The 13,892-nt window shown below is 44.8% G+C and overlaps 5 protein-coding genes across 5 annotated transcripts; 4 read left to right on the plus strand and 1 right to left on the minus strand. All coding sequences in view use genetic code 12, as the record gives it.

Moving 5' to 3' along the window:
• Positions 1–812: 812 nt before the first annotated feature.
• Positions 813–4,568, plus strand: FOB63_004529 (DNA-directed DNA polymerase gamma; the record flags this gene model as incomplete). The annotated part of the gene is made up of 1 exon (XM_002614216.2): positions 813–4,568. One exon carries the CDS (start codon positions 813–815, stop codon positions 4,566–4,568), a length of 3,756 nt encoding a protein of 1,251 aa, XP_002614262.2.
• A 447-nt stretch (positions 4,569–5,015) lies between these two features.
• Positions 5,016–5,291, plus strand: FOB63_004530 (chromatin DNA-binding EKC/KEOPS complex subunit; the record flags this gene model as incomplete). The annotated part of the gene is made up of 1 exon (XM_002614215.2): positions 5,016–5,291. The coding sequence occupies one exon, from the start codon at positions 5,016–5,018 to the stop codon at positions 5,289–5,291; it is 276 nt and encodes a 91-aa protein (XP_002614261.1).
• Positions 5,292–6,148: 857 nt separating this feature from the next.
• FOB63_004531 (uncharacterized protein) lies at positions 6,149–7,978 on the plus strand (the record flags this gene model as incomplete). The annotated part of the gene is made up of 1 exon (XM_002614214.2): positions 6,149–7,978. The coding sequence occupies one exon, from the start codon at positions 6,149–6,151 to the stop codon at positions 7,976–7,978; it is 1,830 nt and encodes a 609-aa protein (XP_002614260.2).
• A 339-nt stretch (positions 7,979–8,317) lies between these two features.
• FOB63_004532 (uncharacterized protein) lies at positions 8,318–10,147 on the minus strand (the record flags this gene model as incomplete). The annotated part of the gene is made up of 1 exon (XM_002614211.2): positions 8,318–10,147. One exon carries the CDS (start codon positions 10,145–10,147, stop codon positions 8,318–8,320), a length of 1,830 nt encoding a protein of 609 aa, XP_002614257.2.
• Positions 10,148–11,903: 1,756 nt separating this feature from the next.
• FOB63_004533 (uncharacterized protein) lies at positions 11,904–12,983 on the plus strand (the record flags this gene model as incomplete). Its single annotated transcript, XM_002614210.2, has 1 exon — positions 11,904–12,983. One exon carries the CDS (start codon positions 11,904–11,906, stop codon positions 12,981–12,983), a length of 1,080 nt encoding a protein of 359 aa, XP_002614256.1.
• Between the last annotated feature and the right edge of the window lie 909 nt (positions 12,984–13,892).

Here is a 13,892-nt window from a genome sequence, read left to right on the forward strand (position 1 = left end):
CAATTTACATATACAGTTTCGCTCATACTACAGACTTCCACTGGACCAGAACTCAAATTATGTTGGATAATACAAGATGGTGGGTGTCTCCATCCTGGTCAATAAGGCCCGAATATAGACTGTCAGTTTATAGACCCTAGGGCCACAACGCTTGTCCAACCAGTTTGAAGTCGAATTCCATGCCAGTTGAATACTCGCAACTTTCCGGGCCATTTGGCCTAACTACTCTATTGTTCAGCCGCTGCTGACGAAATTTCGCCCCAAAATATTTAGTCAAGATTTATACGATTTATGCCTCGGAATGCAAACCGATCTTGTCAAACACCTTGTAGCTCCTCAATTCTACTTCTCATCCTTCTGTCACATTTATGTTACTGTGCGAATTTCTGTTCTGTTGTATTCCAGTTTCCTCACCAACAACAGTAATCGTAGAAACCCACCAAAGCAAGAAAATACAGAAAAAAGCCAGACCCAAATACCTACCCAAATACCTGCCCAAACACCCAAACACCAACCCAAACACCTAAACACTAACCCAAACAAAGCTCAGTAATTCTTCTCTGGCCGCGCACGTGACCACAATGCCTTTGCAAACATGCCCCACTATTTACCTTTTCTCAATTTGGCACAACGTTTCATCCCATCAGCATCTGCATCCTACATTGTGTAGAAGCCGTTCTAGAGTGTTCCAATTCGCCCCAACCATTGCTTGACTTGCCAACAAAAAAAAAAAGGCAAAGAAAACACACACCCGAGCTTCTTTTGTTGACATTTGCATAGCTAGACTTTTCTAGTGTTTTTGCCCCATAACAATGCTACGGCAGCTTCTACTAAAGCGCTGTTTTTGCATTTCCCGCCAGCTTCTACAAGAGCCCCGCGTCAACCAGCTAGGCATCCAGTATCTCTCTCATGATCTCCACAGGAAAGTGTTCCCCAAATCGTCTTCTCAAAGTTACCTTTCGCCTCCTCATCCGGCGCTTCTCCAGCTTGCGAAAAGCCATTTGGCCCACAATGGGCTCCTAGGGAAGAAAACACAGATTGGCGCGCCGCTTCACATTGAAAATATGCCCGACTTGGTCGGCAACTCCTCCTTGGATGAGCATTTTTCTCGTATCGCAAACAGATATGCCCAGCCGTATACGGCTATGGCCGAAACACTCTTCGCCTCTGCATTACCCAAACGTCCGGATTCGTGGCTTCTTCAAAGCGGCTGGACCCGCTATGCGCCAGGGAAAGAACCTCAACCCGTTCTGTGTCCTTTGGAAAACGAAATCGTGTTCGACGTTGAAGTCTTGTATAAACGGTCACCATACGCTCTCATGTGCACGGCCGTGACTCCGAAAGCATGGTACGGATGGGTTTCTCCTGTCTTATTGCATCATAAAGATCCCAATCTCGACTGGGACAATCTTATTCCTTTTGATACGCATGCGGCTCCAAAACTTTTGGTGGGCTTCAACGTCAGTTACGACCGCGCGCGGATCTTGGAAGAGTACAGCATCAAACAGTCCAAGGCTTTTTTCCTCGACGCCATGGCACTTCATATATCACTCAGTGGTTTCTGTTCCCAACAACGCCCCACTTGGAACAAGCATAAGAAACACAAGCTGGAGGCGGAGAAGGAAACCGAGGTCGACCCTGAAGAGGAAAGCAGCATGGTTAGAGACGATTTTTCGGCAGCTGAAGTAGCCCAAGAGCTATTGGACGACCCTTGGCTTTCTAAAGGAGCGCCAAACTCATTAGCCAACGTGGCCGAATTCCATTGTGGAATCAAGATGGATAAAGATTTGCGAGATACTTTCAGCTCAACAAATGTTGAAGACGTTGTCCTGGACTTTCAGAACTTGATGCATTATTGCGCTCTGGATGTGGAAGCCACTTTCGCTGTGGCTCAAAAACTATACCCCCAGTTCCGAGCGAAGACTCCGCATCCCGTTTCGTTTGCGGCGCTCAAACTGTTGGGCTCGCTTGTTTTGCCTACAACGAAAAAATGGAACAACTACATTGAAAGTGCCGAAAAAGTGTACGACGAAAACCGAAACGCTGTGTCTTCGATTTTGAAAGAGCGTGCCAACGAACTCATCCGCTTTATTGAAGAGCAAAACGACCTGCTCAAACCAGACTACGAAAACGATCCATGGCTCAAACAGCTAAACTGGACATTGAAAGCCCAGCGATTAAAGAAAGACGGTTCACCTTATGCGAAACAAGCTTTCCTCACAGGATATCCCGAATGGTATCGGGATCTATTCAAAACGTCTTCAGAGACAGGCCAGAAAGAAATGAATCTCAGCGTCCGATCTCGAATTACACCTTTGCTTTTACGCTTGAAGTGGGAGGGAAATCCTCTAATCTGGACAGAGTCTGCAGGTTGGTGCTTCAAAGTGCCCTTTACAGATGAGAAAGTCGACGAAATGCTTTCAAAAAATTACACAAAGGCACAACTTAGCGAAGAGGATTTTGAAAGTTTGCTCCCTGAACTTCGTGATGGTGATCAGCCCTACGAACTCTTTAAAGTACCTCATCCAGATGGGCCGAAAAAGCGGTGTACCCTCATCATGTCAAAGAGCTATTTACGTTACTTTGAGAGTGGCGTGTTGACTTCCGAATATGATTATGCCAAGGAGATTTTGAACTTGAATGCAACTGCGTCGTATTGGATGGGTAACAGAGCCCGTATTCTTGACCAGTTTGTTGTATTTGCGGATCCAAAAGCAGAAAAAAACAACTTCTTTGGCACGAAAAAGCAGCTGAAGGAACACAAAGATATGGGGATCATTTTACCAAAACTTTGTACCATGGGAACTATCACCAGACGGGCAACAGAAAACACGTGGCTCACAGCTTCCAATAGCAAAGCCAACCGGATCGGGTCGGAACTTAAGTCATTGATAGAGGCACCGAAAGGTTATGTGTTTGTTGGTGCTGATGTGGATTCAGAAGAGCTCTGGATTGCTTCTCTCATTGGAGATTCAATGTTCAAGATCCATGGAGGAACTGCTTTAGGCTGGATGACGCTAGAAGGTGACAAAAACCAGAAGACCGATTTGCACTCAAAAACTGCAGACATTATGGGAATTCTGAGAAATGACGCCAAAGTTTTCAACTACGGTCGTATTTACGGTGCTGGTGTGAAATTTGCCACTCGTCTTTTGAAACAGTGCAATGCTAATCTTAGCGACGCTGAAGCTGAGCGACTTGCCAAAGAGTTGTACGAGAAAACAAAAGGGCTTGCAAGCCATTCGAAGATTTTCAAGCGGCGTGTTTATCACGGTGGATCAGAGTCGGTGATGTTCAATGCCCTCGAAGCCATTGCATACCAAGAGCATCCTAAGACGCCAGTCCTTGGCGCTTCAATCACAGACGCACTCACGCAGAAATACTTGAACAAGAACAACTACTTAACGTCACGTATCAACTGGACCATTCAGAGCAGTGGGGTGGATTACCTCCATCTCCTTATTGTTTCCATGGACTACTTGATCGAGAAGTTCAAACTAGATGCGCGGCTCATGATTACAGTGCACGACGAAGTTAGATACATGGTGAAGGAAGAGCAAAGACTCATGTGTGCATTGCTTCTCCAGATCAGCAATTTGTGGACAAGAGCCATGTTTTGCGAGCAATTGGGCATCAAGGAACTTCCACAGTCTTGTGCGTTTTTTTCTGAGGTTGACATTGACTTTGTCTTGAGAAAGGAGGTGGGAACGGAATGTATCACACCTTCACATCCAGATCCTATTGCGCCAGGAGAGTCCTATGACATTATCAAGTTACTCGACAGTTTTGATTATGCCAGTGCTCTCGCAGAGCGCAAACTGTCGTTGACGAACATTAAGAGTTTCAACTATCGTTCAAGAAGGCCTGTTATTGAGAGCTTGGATGATGAAGCAAACACTGACGTGAAGATTGGAAAGTTGCGTTTGCAAAATTCGGTCACAAAGGATGAGTGGAAAGCAAATGTTGGAAACTTAATGAGACAATCAAGGCTTTACATGGAAGTGCCAATACAACCAAGCAAGCCAGAGAAAACAGCCAAACCCAGGAGCAAAAGAAAGAATGAAGTAGACACCGGTAGCCCTAAGGATAAAAAGGCACAGAATCCGAACAGCGACAAAAGACTCAGCAAGCCCATGAAGCCTAAAAGACAGGTTGACGAAGATGACTATTTCATGAGCCAAGACGGCGATGAAGTTTTGAGAAGAGAAATCGAAGAGTCTATTGCTAAGCTGGGGAAAAGCTGGCCCTCCATGGGTAGCTCGGCGTTCAAAAATGATCCCATGTCCACTTGGACGGGCGAGAGCATAATTTTTCGGGCCAAAAGCAAACAGACTGGGCTCAATCGAGTCCCAGTTGCAAAGTATCTGAGTTTGAATCTTCTGGGTTCCAGCCGCAATGGGCCAATTGCTACTTACAATATGTTCTCGACGAGAAAGGTGAACAAACCTTCCCACACTTTGACATCTAATTACTCGGCCATAGACGAGAAGAAGTTTGATTCCAATTTCAGGCGACGATCGCAAGCAGAATTGAAAGGAGATTTACGGCGACGACGACGACGAACGTGATGACGAATTACGACGAAACGATAACTACCCCGCTGTCTAAGAAAGGTAACTAGATATCCAGGCATGAGCTTAACTGGATCGAGAGACTTTCAAGCAGGAGCCCCGCTCCCATAACATTACTGATGTGAGACATTACTGATGTGAGACATCACCTAAAACGTGGCAGTGCCCGTTTCCCAACGCTTTTACATAACATGATTCCAGGCGGAATGCCAGGATTGTATACTAGGATTTTTTAGACAATAATATAGAAGGTAAAAAGTACGAAGAATGAAGAAAAGCCTAAAGGAGAAGATGGGCCGTAGTTCGACAAGTATTCTCCAGTAAACGCTAGACAATAATATTATCATGGAAGTTTCCTGTTTTTTGCTGTTCTGTTAATTTATTCTCAACCATAACTCTGGCAGAAATTCGTCGCACTGTGCAAAACTCATCAAGCCTACCATTATGCCTCTTGATCACAAACTAACGCTCACAATTCCGTTTGAGACGCCCAAGCAAGCGGCGATTGCACAAAGGGCCATCTCAGTCGATCCGGTTCTTAAAAAAGATGAGATTTCCGTTTCTTATCATGCCCAAGACACAAGGCTCATTTGTGAGTTTTGTGGCGTCAGCGATCGGGTGATTCGTGTGGCCATCAGCAATGCCATAGATAACATCAAGACCATTATAGAATGCATGGACGAATTTGACGGGGAAGAGGGAACGTTGTTTGAGAAATAATGATGCCAGTGAAGGAACGCTGAAGGAACGACTGAAGGAACGAACAAATGAACACAAGTTGACTGTTCAATTATGGCGAAGTACAAGCATAATAGATTTGGTGGTGGCTCAACCTTCGAAACAGACATGTGGAGTACCAAACATTGAGTGGAATGTATGGGTGAATGTTATCAAGAGTTCCATATAAGCGAGCGAATCATGCTCTTATCCAAGTAAGATATGGAGGCAAACTTGTATAGCTGTCGACAATATAATGAACTTACTAGTATCCGGCGAATCTTCACCAAATAATGAACTTACTAGCTTCTGGCGAATCTTCACTGACTGATTGTAATATGCTTACAGAACATTGCCTGCCCCACACTTGAGCTCAAGGGTAGAGTGAACAAATGGTTCAAGCTTAGCTTGCCACTTCATTCGAATCAATGACATTAATAGTGAAGCTAACTCTAAGTGTCATCCAATTTCGCAAGTGAGCCAATCCAAAATTGCAATGCCTATTTATCAGTCCAAGTGAAAATAGCAATTCGCCAACGTTTAGAGTAGGTATTCAGAGATTCTCGATACATTTCATTGGTGCTTTCACAAACCACACTAAATGGTAGAGTATCCAACAACTACAATAAACGCTCGACCTTCAGTATTATTCAGCAAATTAACAGATACAGATATAATTCAACACAATGTGAAATATCAATTTTCAACGGATCAAGATATCATCACTTCAAATCAGCCATCCAACACAGCAGTATGTCCCCTTCTTTTTTTGCCAATATTTTTTTTTCAAGTCCATACTTCTGGTCCTACTCCATTTCTACTATGTCTACTCCACATTACAGTGCGAAAAAATTGTAGCCATGCTCCGACCGGTTTTCCGCCAAAGCAGAAGGGGCCTATTCAAGAGCTTGAAAAACGCTCCGCGCTTCAAAGAAGAGAATGACTCGAAGCACCACGAGTACTCGATCAGGCCCGACACTTTTGCGTTTCGTGTGGGCCACGGAGAAAACAAAAACTCAAAGGCACACCCGCTCCAAGACAAGGGAGAAACCCTGTTCAATGTGATCGAGTACATCTACAAAAACGCCACCAACTACCCGTTTGCCAAGAACAGCCCGCAAGATGTCTTTGACAAGTACCCGGAGACAAACTCTGCCAAGATGGGCCGCATGAAGCATCGGCCCAGGAAAGTGAAGATGTTGGCGTCGGATTTCATCGAGGACTCCTTGTACAACCCCCACTACGGGTATTTCTCGAAGGAGGTGGAGATTTTCCACAGCGACGAGCCGTTTGACTACAATTCCATTGATGACGTCGATGCGTTCATGGACGCTTGGCAACAGGCGTATTCCAAGTACGAACAGAGGGAGAAACACACGAAAGAGTCCAAGGCACCAGACTTTGAACCAGAAATTGCAAAAGAGAGAATGGACGCCAAACAGGGACAGAACACAACACAAGGGAACCCAAAACAGGGACAGAACTTACAACAGGGACAGAACAAGCAAGAAAATACAAACAAGTCGCAATCGTTTCTCTCGCGCCAGGCCCAGCTTATCCGCCAGCAGGACCTTGCAGTGGCGTCGAGCCGCAAGTCTCTTCAGTTGTGGCACACGCCCACCGAACTTTTCTCGCCCCATTACGCCGAAGCCTTGGCCCGGTACATTGTGGTGAACTACAAACTCAACCAGTACCCGTACCACGACTTGGTGATTTTCGAGATGGGCGGCGGTAACGGTACGTTGATGTGCAACATTCTCCAGTACATCCAGCGGCACGAGCCGGACATATACCGCCGGACCCAGTACAAGATCATCGAGATCTCGTCTCAGTTGGCTCTGAAACAGTACTCGCAGGCCATGAAGCTGCGGTTGGTCTCGAGTGGCTTGGACGAGCGCAAGTTGCAGATCATCAACAAGTCCATCTTCCGCTGGGACACGGTGGTGGAAGAACCGTGCTTCTTTATTGCCCTCGAAGTTTTCGACAACTTTGCCCACGACGTGGTCCGCTACGATCTGGTCCTGGGTGTTCCTTACCAGGGATATGTCCTTGTCGACGACGCGGGCGACTTCTACGAGTTTTTCTCGCCCCAGCTCTCGCCCGACACCAATGCTCTCTTGAGTTTGCGTGAAAATGGGCGCTACCCTGTGTTGCCCCAACAAAACACCATTCTGGGCCACGCCAAACGCATCGCCAGTATGGTGCCATTTTACGACAAGAGTGCCATCCACCCGTTGTTGCAACTGCCAACCAAATTGCAGTGGTCCAACAAACTTCTCCCCTTGAAAGACAACATGACCCCAGGCGAGTTTGTGCCCACACGGCTTTTGCACTTTTTCAATATCCTCAAGCACAGGTTCCCCAACCATTCGTTGATCTCCTCGGATTTCCACTCGTTGCCCAACGCCATCCCCGGCTATTACAATGCGCCAGTTGTCCAAACAGTTGTGGGTGATCGCATGGTTGATGTGTCCACCTACATGTGCCACCAAGGTTACTTTGATATCATGTTCCCGACTGATTTTGCGCTTGCAAGCGACTTGTATCGCCAAGTCACAGGAAAGTTGGCCAAAGTGGAACTGCATCGGGAGTTTTTGGAACAGTGGGCCGATGTGGATGCAACCACAACGAAGAAGGGCGAAAACCCCATGCTTGACTTCTACAAAAACGTGAGTTTCATGGTGAGTTAGAGAATGGGGCAGGTATTTGTCATCCCTTGCACATAGTAAATGGAGTTCCTCCACGCCAACTGTATATATAATTACCAATAAGAAGCAGAAATAAAAAACGAAAAAAACAGTACCTTTGCTTTATTCGCCAATACATCAAATAAAACCAATTTTATTAATATCTTGCTCAAATCTGACTATAAATCGCCCAAGCCAATAGATAAACAAGTTTTGCCTTTCACAGAGAGACAGCAAAGTATGTAACGCTGAAAGGGCCACAACCATGAAAGCCTCTTTGCAATTACATTGACAAAGCAAACCAATATATCAATAACCAAGATACACCAAACCAACCTTCTATTACCAATATCCCAAGATCAAGCCTGTTGCCTTGGAGAGCCCGTTCCATGCCGAACTCACTAATGAGCATGCAAAATGCTTCAAGTCACTGACAAGCGAATCAGCAAAAGATTCAGGGAGCACATTCTGCGTTGCCATGCGGCGACCATACTTCATTACCAGGTCGAAGTAGGCGTTTGTGGAGGACGAGATATGTTCAAGACCACGTTTCATGCCTTCTAGAGTATTGGAAAAAGGCAGAGCCTCAGGTTGCTCAACAGCCACAAACTGTTGTGGAGCCTGAGTTAAAAAGAGTCTGGAAATCTTTCCCGTAGCAGTTTTATTGGTGATGATAGCACCGAGTCCAATCCCAATGGAGAAACTGCAAATAACGTATAAACATCCCGTTTTCCATGAGTACAGACCTTGGTAGGGTCCCGGCTCTGGCACAGTTGGAGAAAGGGAGAAAAGTTCTGTTACGCTGTTCACAAGAAGCCGCATGTGGCCCAAGCTTGAATTCAATTTTAAAGGGTCAACATCATGGTAGCTACTGGAAACCAGTAACTCTGCACGTAGTTGCTTTCTGAGATGTTTGTAGTTGGACTTCCTCATGGGAACCAAACCATCGTACATCGATTGGGAGGTTTGTCGTTTCAGACGGAACTTCGGCTCGTGTCCATCACATTTCTGATCATTGTCGTATTTCAGAGCAAATTCACGTCTTCTCTCTTCATACTCACGAGTGTAGCTTGAGCCAGAATGTTGGCTCATTTCTGAATCGATGTATGATTTGACTTTTGCTAAAGCTGACGCACTTCTCAAAGACAGAACTTTCCACACTTGATGAGGCGTGACAAAGCTGATGATTTCAAACAAATTGACAAAGTAGTTTGCCGTCATGATGTTGATAACTGTTGTCTTGGGGATTCCAGACAGAGCTGCTTCCGCCAAGCTAGAAAGGAATTGGGGGAAAACACACGAGCCGTCATTGACAAGGAAAAGAAGATCTGAGGAGCACACAGCCGCAACATCAAACAGAAATGGCGGCAGGGCAAGCACAAGATGAGAAATGTGCATTTTTTGAAGCGCTGTGTAATCTGTTTCCTGCTGGATATATGCCACCAACTGCGCTGTGTCAGAGCGTAGCAGAGCATTGGCAGAACTCACAATCGAAATCTTGTACAGATACTTGTTGTCCGATAGCGACAACTTGGGCATGATGAAGGAAGTTTGCAGGTTCAGCGGCACGGACACGCGTTTCCGTGGAGCCGAACGGTTTGTGAGCGTTTTATCGTCGTCGTTGAACTGATGGGCCGAAGGCACGTGTGTTGTGATTTCGTCGTCGTCGCTGTCTTCTTCGTCGGTTTCGAAAACCATGATTTCCTTTTCCGATGAAACCAAAGCCATAGACTCGGATGTGGGCCTGTTCGCGGCGTCGGACGAGTTTCCTTCGGAAGTACTGGAGAGTATTGATGTGGAGGTTGGTTTTGGCGACGCCGAACAAGGAGACACGTTGCGCCACAGTTGGAGCGAGTCGTGCATCTCGGATGGAAGATTGACCGATTGCCACGACAGATACGAAAACGCCGACTCTTCCAAGGCCACCGGAGCCAGTACCGGAAACGGCTTTGGAGGAGGAGGGGTGAAAACGTCCCTGGTGGCAAAAGGGGGCAGCGAGATCTTGAGGTCGAGATCAGGATTGATAAGCGCATTAAAGATGGACAGGTGGGAGCTGAAAAGTTTCCCTGAGCTGGGCACAACCGGAAGCGGAGAAGCTCTGGTATCTTCGGTCTCCCTATCTTCGGGCACCTGCGGCTGCGAGTGCCGTGATTTGGATGTTTTCTGTTCCATAGTTGGAAATAGCCTTATCTGGCTTGTAGACACTTACTTCGCGCCGGAAAATAAAGATCGAATGGAACGACGTGGGTGTTTGGGTTTTAGACTCCAGACCCAAGGCACTTAAGCACAGAAGAGAATTTCTATGACGCGAAAGAGGAGGTGAAAGTGAGTTGCAAAGATGTGTAATGGTATGTTAAGGAGCGGTAGGCGCAAGTGACGATAAGGTCACGTGCAGATTATGTGCGGAGACCCTTGATGCAGTGGATAATCAGAAGATGCTCAGAAAGAAAGCAAGACATGAAGCAAGATATGAAGCAAGATATGAAGCAAAATATGAGCAAGATATGAAGCAAGACATGAAGTAAAATATGGAAGCAGAGTTGATAGACTGATTTTGTCGGTTTTTTTTTTTTTTGATTTTATCATTTGTTTGCCGAAATTCGGATATCCGCACAACAGTGTGAGAGCAAATTTAGATTAGTGTGTAGTGAAGCAATTCATTTGAAAGGATAATTAAGAAAACGAACGAAGAAAACGAACAAACTACTGTGATGTCACCATTTACATGTTGTTAGGCAGTTTGGTCAAAGTTGGCATATAGCTTACGTGTAAGACGAACTCGTTTCTTGTTTTGTTGCTTTATTTAGTGTGGCCAAGTAAGCCACCTATCATTAATTCACATCTAGTGGATCCATCATCTGAACATGCTGGTCTGGCTCGGATTATCCGTTTGAGTAGTTCGTTCCTTTCGAAAATAGACTTGCAAGTGGAACATCTAGGCCAGCGTAGGCGATCATAGTCAACAATTTTTCGCAGTATCTGTCAACATTCGTACTTTCTCTTCAAGTCTGAATATGTCACAAACTGATGAATCCACGTAAGATGAACACGTCACTAGAAGGTTCAAATAGTATAGTTCCCCATGCTTTGGTGCACTTTTAGTTAAAATCCTTAACTTGCCTTGTTTGATTTCTGATGCAAATTACTTTTTGCTCGCATACCAATGCCAATAAGCCTTCGTGACAGTTGAAATCTAAATCCGCTATTCAAATTACTGGTGGCATTATATGCTTCATATAACTTCTGAAAGTGCTAGGTGTACGACAAAATTTGGTATTACGTCTGTTGGGATGAAAAGAATATTTCCCTTTTAGGAAATAATCCAGATTGCTCGAGACTCCAATCCACTTTTGAGAGGTGCAAGAACAGACATCTACGACAAATTCTGAGAGAAAAAATATTTCCAATTCTTTCAAGCCAGAACTGGCTGTAGTCAACATAGTAAGAATGAGAAAATATCACTCAGACGGTCTGTACCAGAATTTCACGCCCAAGCTCATCTCCAAATACTGGATTATAGTATAGACATCCAATCTACTTGATTACAGTATAGACATCCAATCTACTTGATAGATATCTCCAATCTACTTGATACAGTTTAGATCGAACTGTAGATCTCCATTCTATTTAACTAAATTTTCAAGTAGCCTCTCTACACATTGATTGGTTCAGAGTACATAACCAAGTGAAACAAGACAGACACTAAACACGACGAAGATGCAAAAAATAAAAAACACAAAAAAATATACAAACACTAAAGCAAAAACATGCAAAATTCAATCAGCAAGCCAGATCGAAGTAGAGGAACTTATTCGAAGTAAAATTGGGTATGACAGGCTGGCATTACCTTCATACTATTCGCACCTGCAATGAAAAAGACACACTACACGTTCGCGTTTTCAAGATCTAAAAACTACAGTTCTTTACCATGGTGGACGATAAGTACATAGGGCTTGCGCTAGCAATGTCGTCGTCTTTGGCCATCGGAGTCTCTTTCATCATCACGAAAAAAGGGTTGATGGACACGTCGTCCAAATCGGGCACAGATAACTCTTCTGGTTACCAGTACCTACAGAATCCTATATGGTGGGCAGGCATAGCCACGATGGCGATCGGGGAAGTGGCCAACTTTGCCGCGTATACGTTCGCTCCGGCCATCTTGGTCACGCCGTTGGGCGCTCTTTCGGTGATTATCGGCGCCGTGCTAGCGTCGCTTTTTTTGAAGGAAGAACTTGGGGTGTTGGGCAAGATGGGATGTGCCATTTGCTTGATGGGCTCGGTGATCATTGTTCTCCACGCGCCTCCAGATAAGGAGATCGAAACGGTCGACGAGATTTTGCATTATGCCACGCGGCCTGGATTCCTCTTTTACGCCGCTTTGGTCACGGCGTATGCGTTGTTCATGATTTACAAAATCGTGCCTAAGCACGGCCATACAAACCCCATGATTTACATTTCCATCTGCCTGAGTGTCGGTTCGATCTCGGTCATGTCTATCAAAGCGTTTGGAATCGCATTGAAGTTGACTTTTGCCGGAAACAATCAGTTCACCCATGCCTCCACATACGTGTTCATTTTGGTTGTTGTCGTTTGCATTCTCACACAAATGAACTACTTCAACAAAGCGTTGGACCAGTTCGACACTTCGATTGTTAACCCTCTTTATTACGTGACTTTCACCACATTCACCTTGGTGGCTTCTTTCATTCTTTTCCGCGGCTTCAACACCGCGTCTCCGGTCAATGTGATTTCATTATTGATTGGCTTTCTCATCATCTTTTCTGGCGTTTACTTGCTCAACATTTCGAGAAAAGAAAACGAAGGTAGATCCCGTGAGCTTTTCGGTGTTCACAACGGGAAAGACATGGCTCCTTTGGACAATGGTGTGGCAGGATTCTCCATGAGAAGATCCATGCAGCTTGGACGTGGAGACTACAACACAGAGGAAACAGTAGGCTTGCGTCGTTTTGACTCTTTTGAATTGTCTGACGATGAAGGCTACAGATGATCGGAACAAGCTGTACAATCTTTATGTTCGTGAACGAGACGATGGCTTGTAATGGTACTCACCAGGGTCTGGAAATCGAGTTGAACAAGAGTGCTAGAGCTTTGATTAAACATACTACCGTTTTCATGAGAATTTGAAAATTCGACCAAGGTATCTGGATCTTGTGTAAAGATGGGCAAGGGATGTTTCAAGGGGCTGCTGGCTCCATGGCTTATAACAATCAATATGGGAACACTAGAATGTTACATATTCATTCATCTGAGTAGGTTTGGTATTTAGAACAGGATGCAAGAATGAGGTAAACACCACGTAAAGCAAGTCGTCACTATGCTAGATGAAAACTATTAGGTCTTGATTGAATCAAGAATACCAATATTACGGCCGGTAACACACCAAATATTAGAAATGGCCTCATTTGAAAAATGCCTTATTCTTTTGGAAGGAATCAAATATTCATCACGACTCAGTGGCTGGTCCTATGGCTATGGGGTCATAAATTTTGTATCGAAGACGTATCCAAGCGGCCCAATTTACTATACCTACTAAATAAGGATCATACGTATGAAATTGAAATTCCCATTAAATCTTCATAGGTTTTCTAGCCTACTCATTGTGGCTTGTCTGATTGAGTTGCTATAAATTGTCTAATCAACGTGATGTTCACACACTTAGAATATGAATAAGATTTGTAAACATAGTGAAGGGACTACTGTGTCCATTTTTCTTGAGTCGCTTCCTTCTATTTCCGTAGCCGACTTATAACATGTGGTAGATCAGAGTGGATGAACGTAATAAAAGATCTGAGATTTTGAAGATATTCACCCAAAGCAGTATGAAATCAAGTGGCGATATCAAAGAATTCAAGACAAATGAGCTCAGTTCTACACGTATGGGCAAGGAAGAATTAGA

Source organism: Clavispora lusitaniae, assembly GCF_014636115.1.
Source record: "Clavispora lusitaniae strain FDAARGOS_655 chromosome Unknown tig00000223_pilon, whole genome shotgun sequence".
NCBI lineage: Eukaryota > Fungi > Ascomycota > Pichiomycetes > Serinales > Metschnikowiaceae > Clavispora > Clavispora lusitaniae.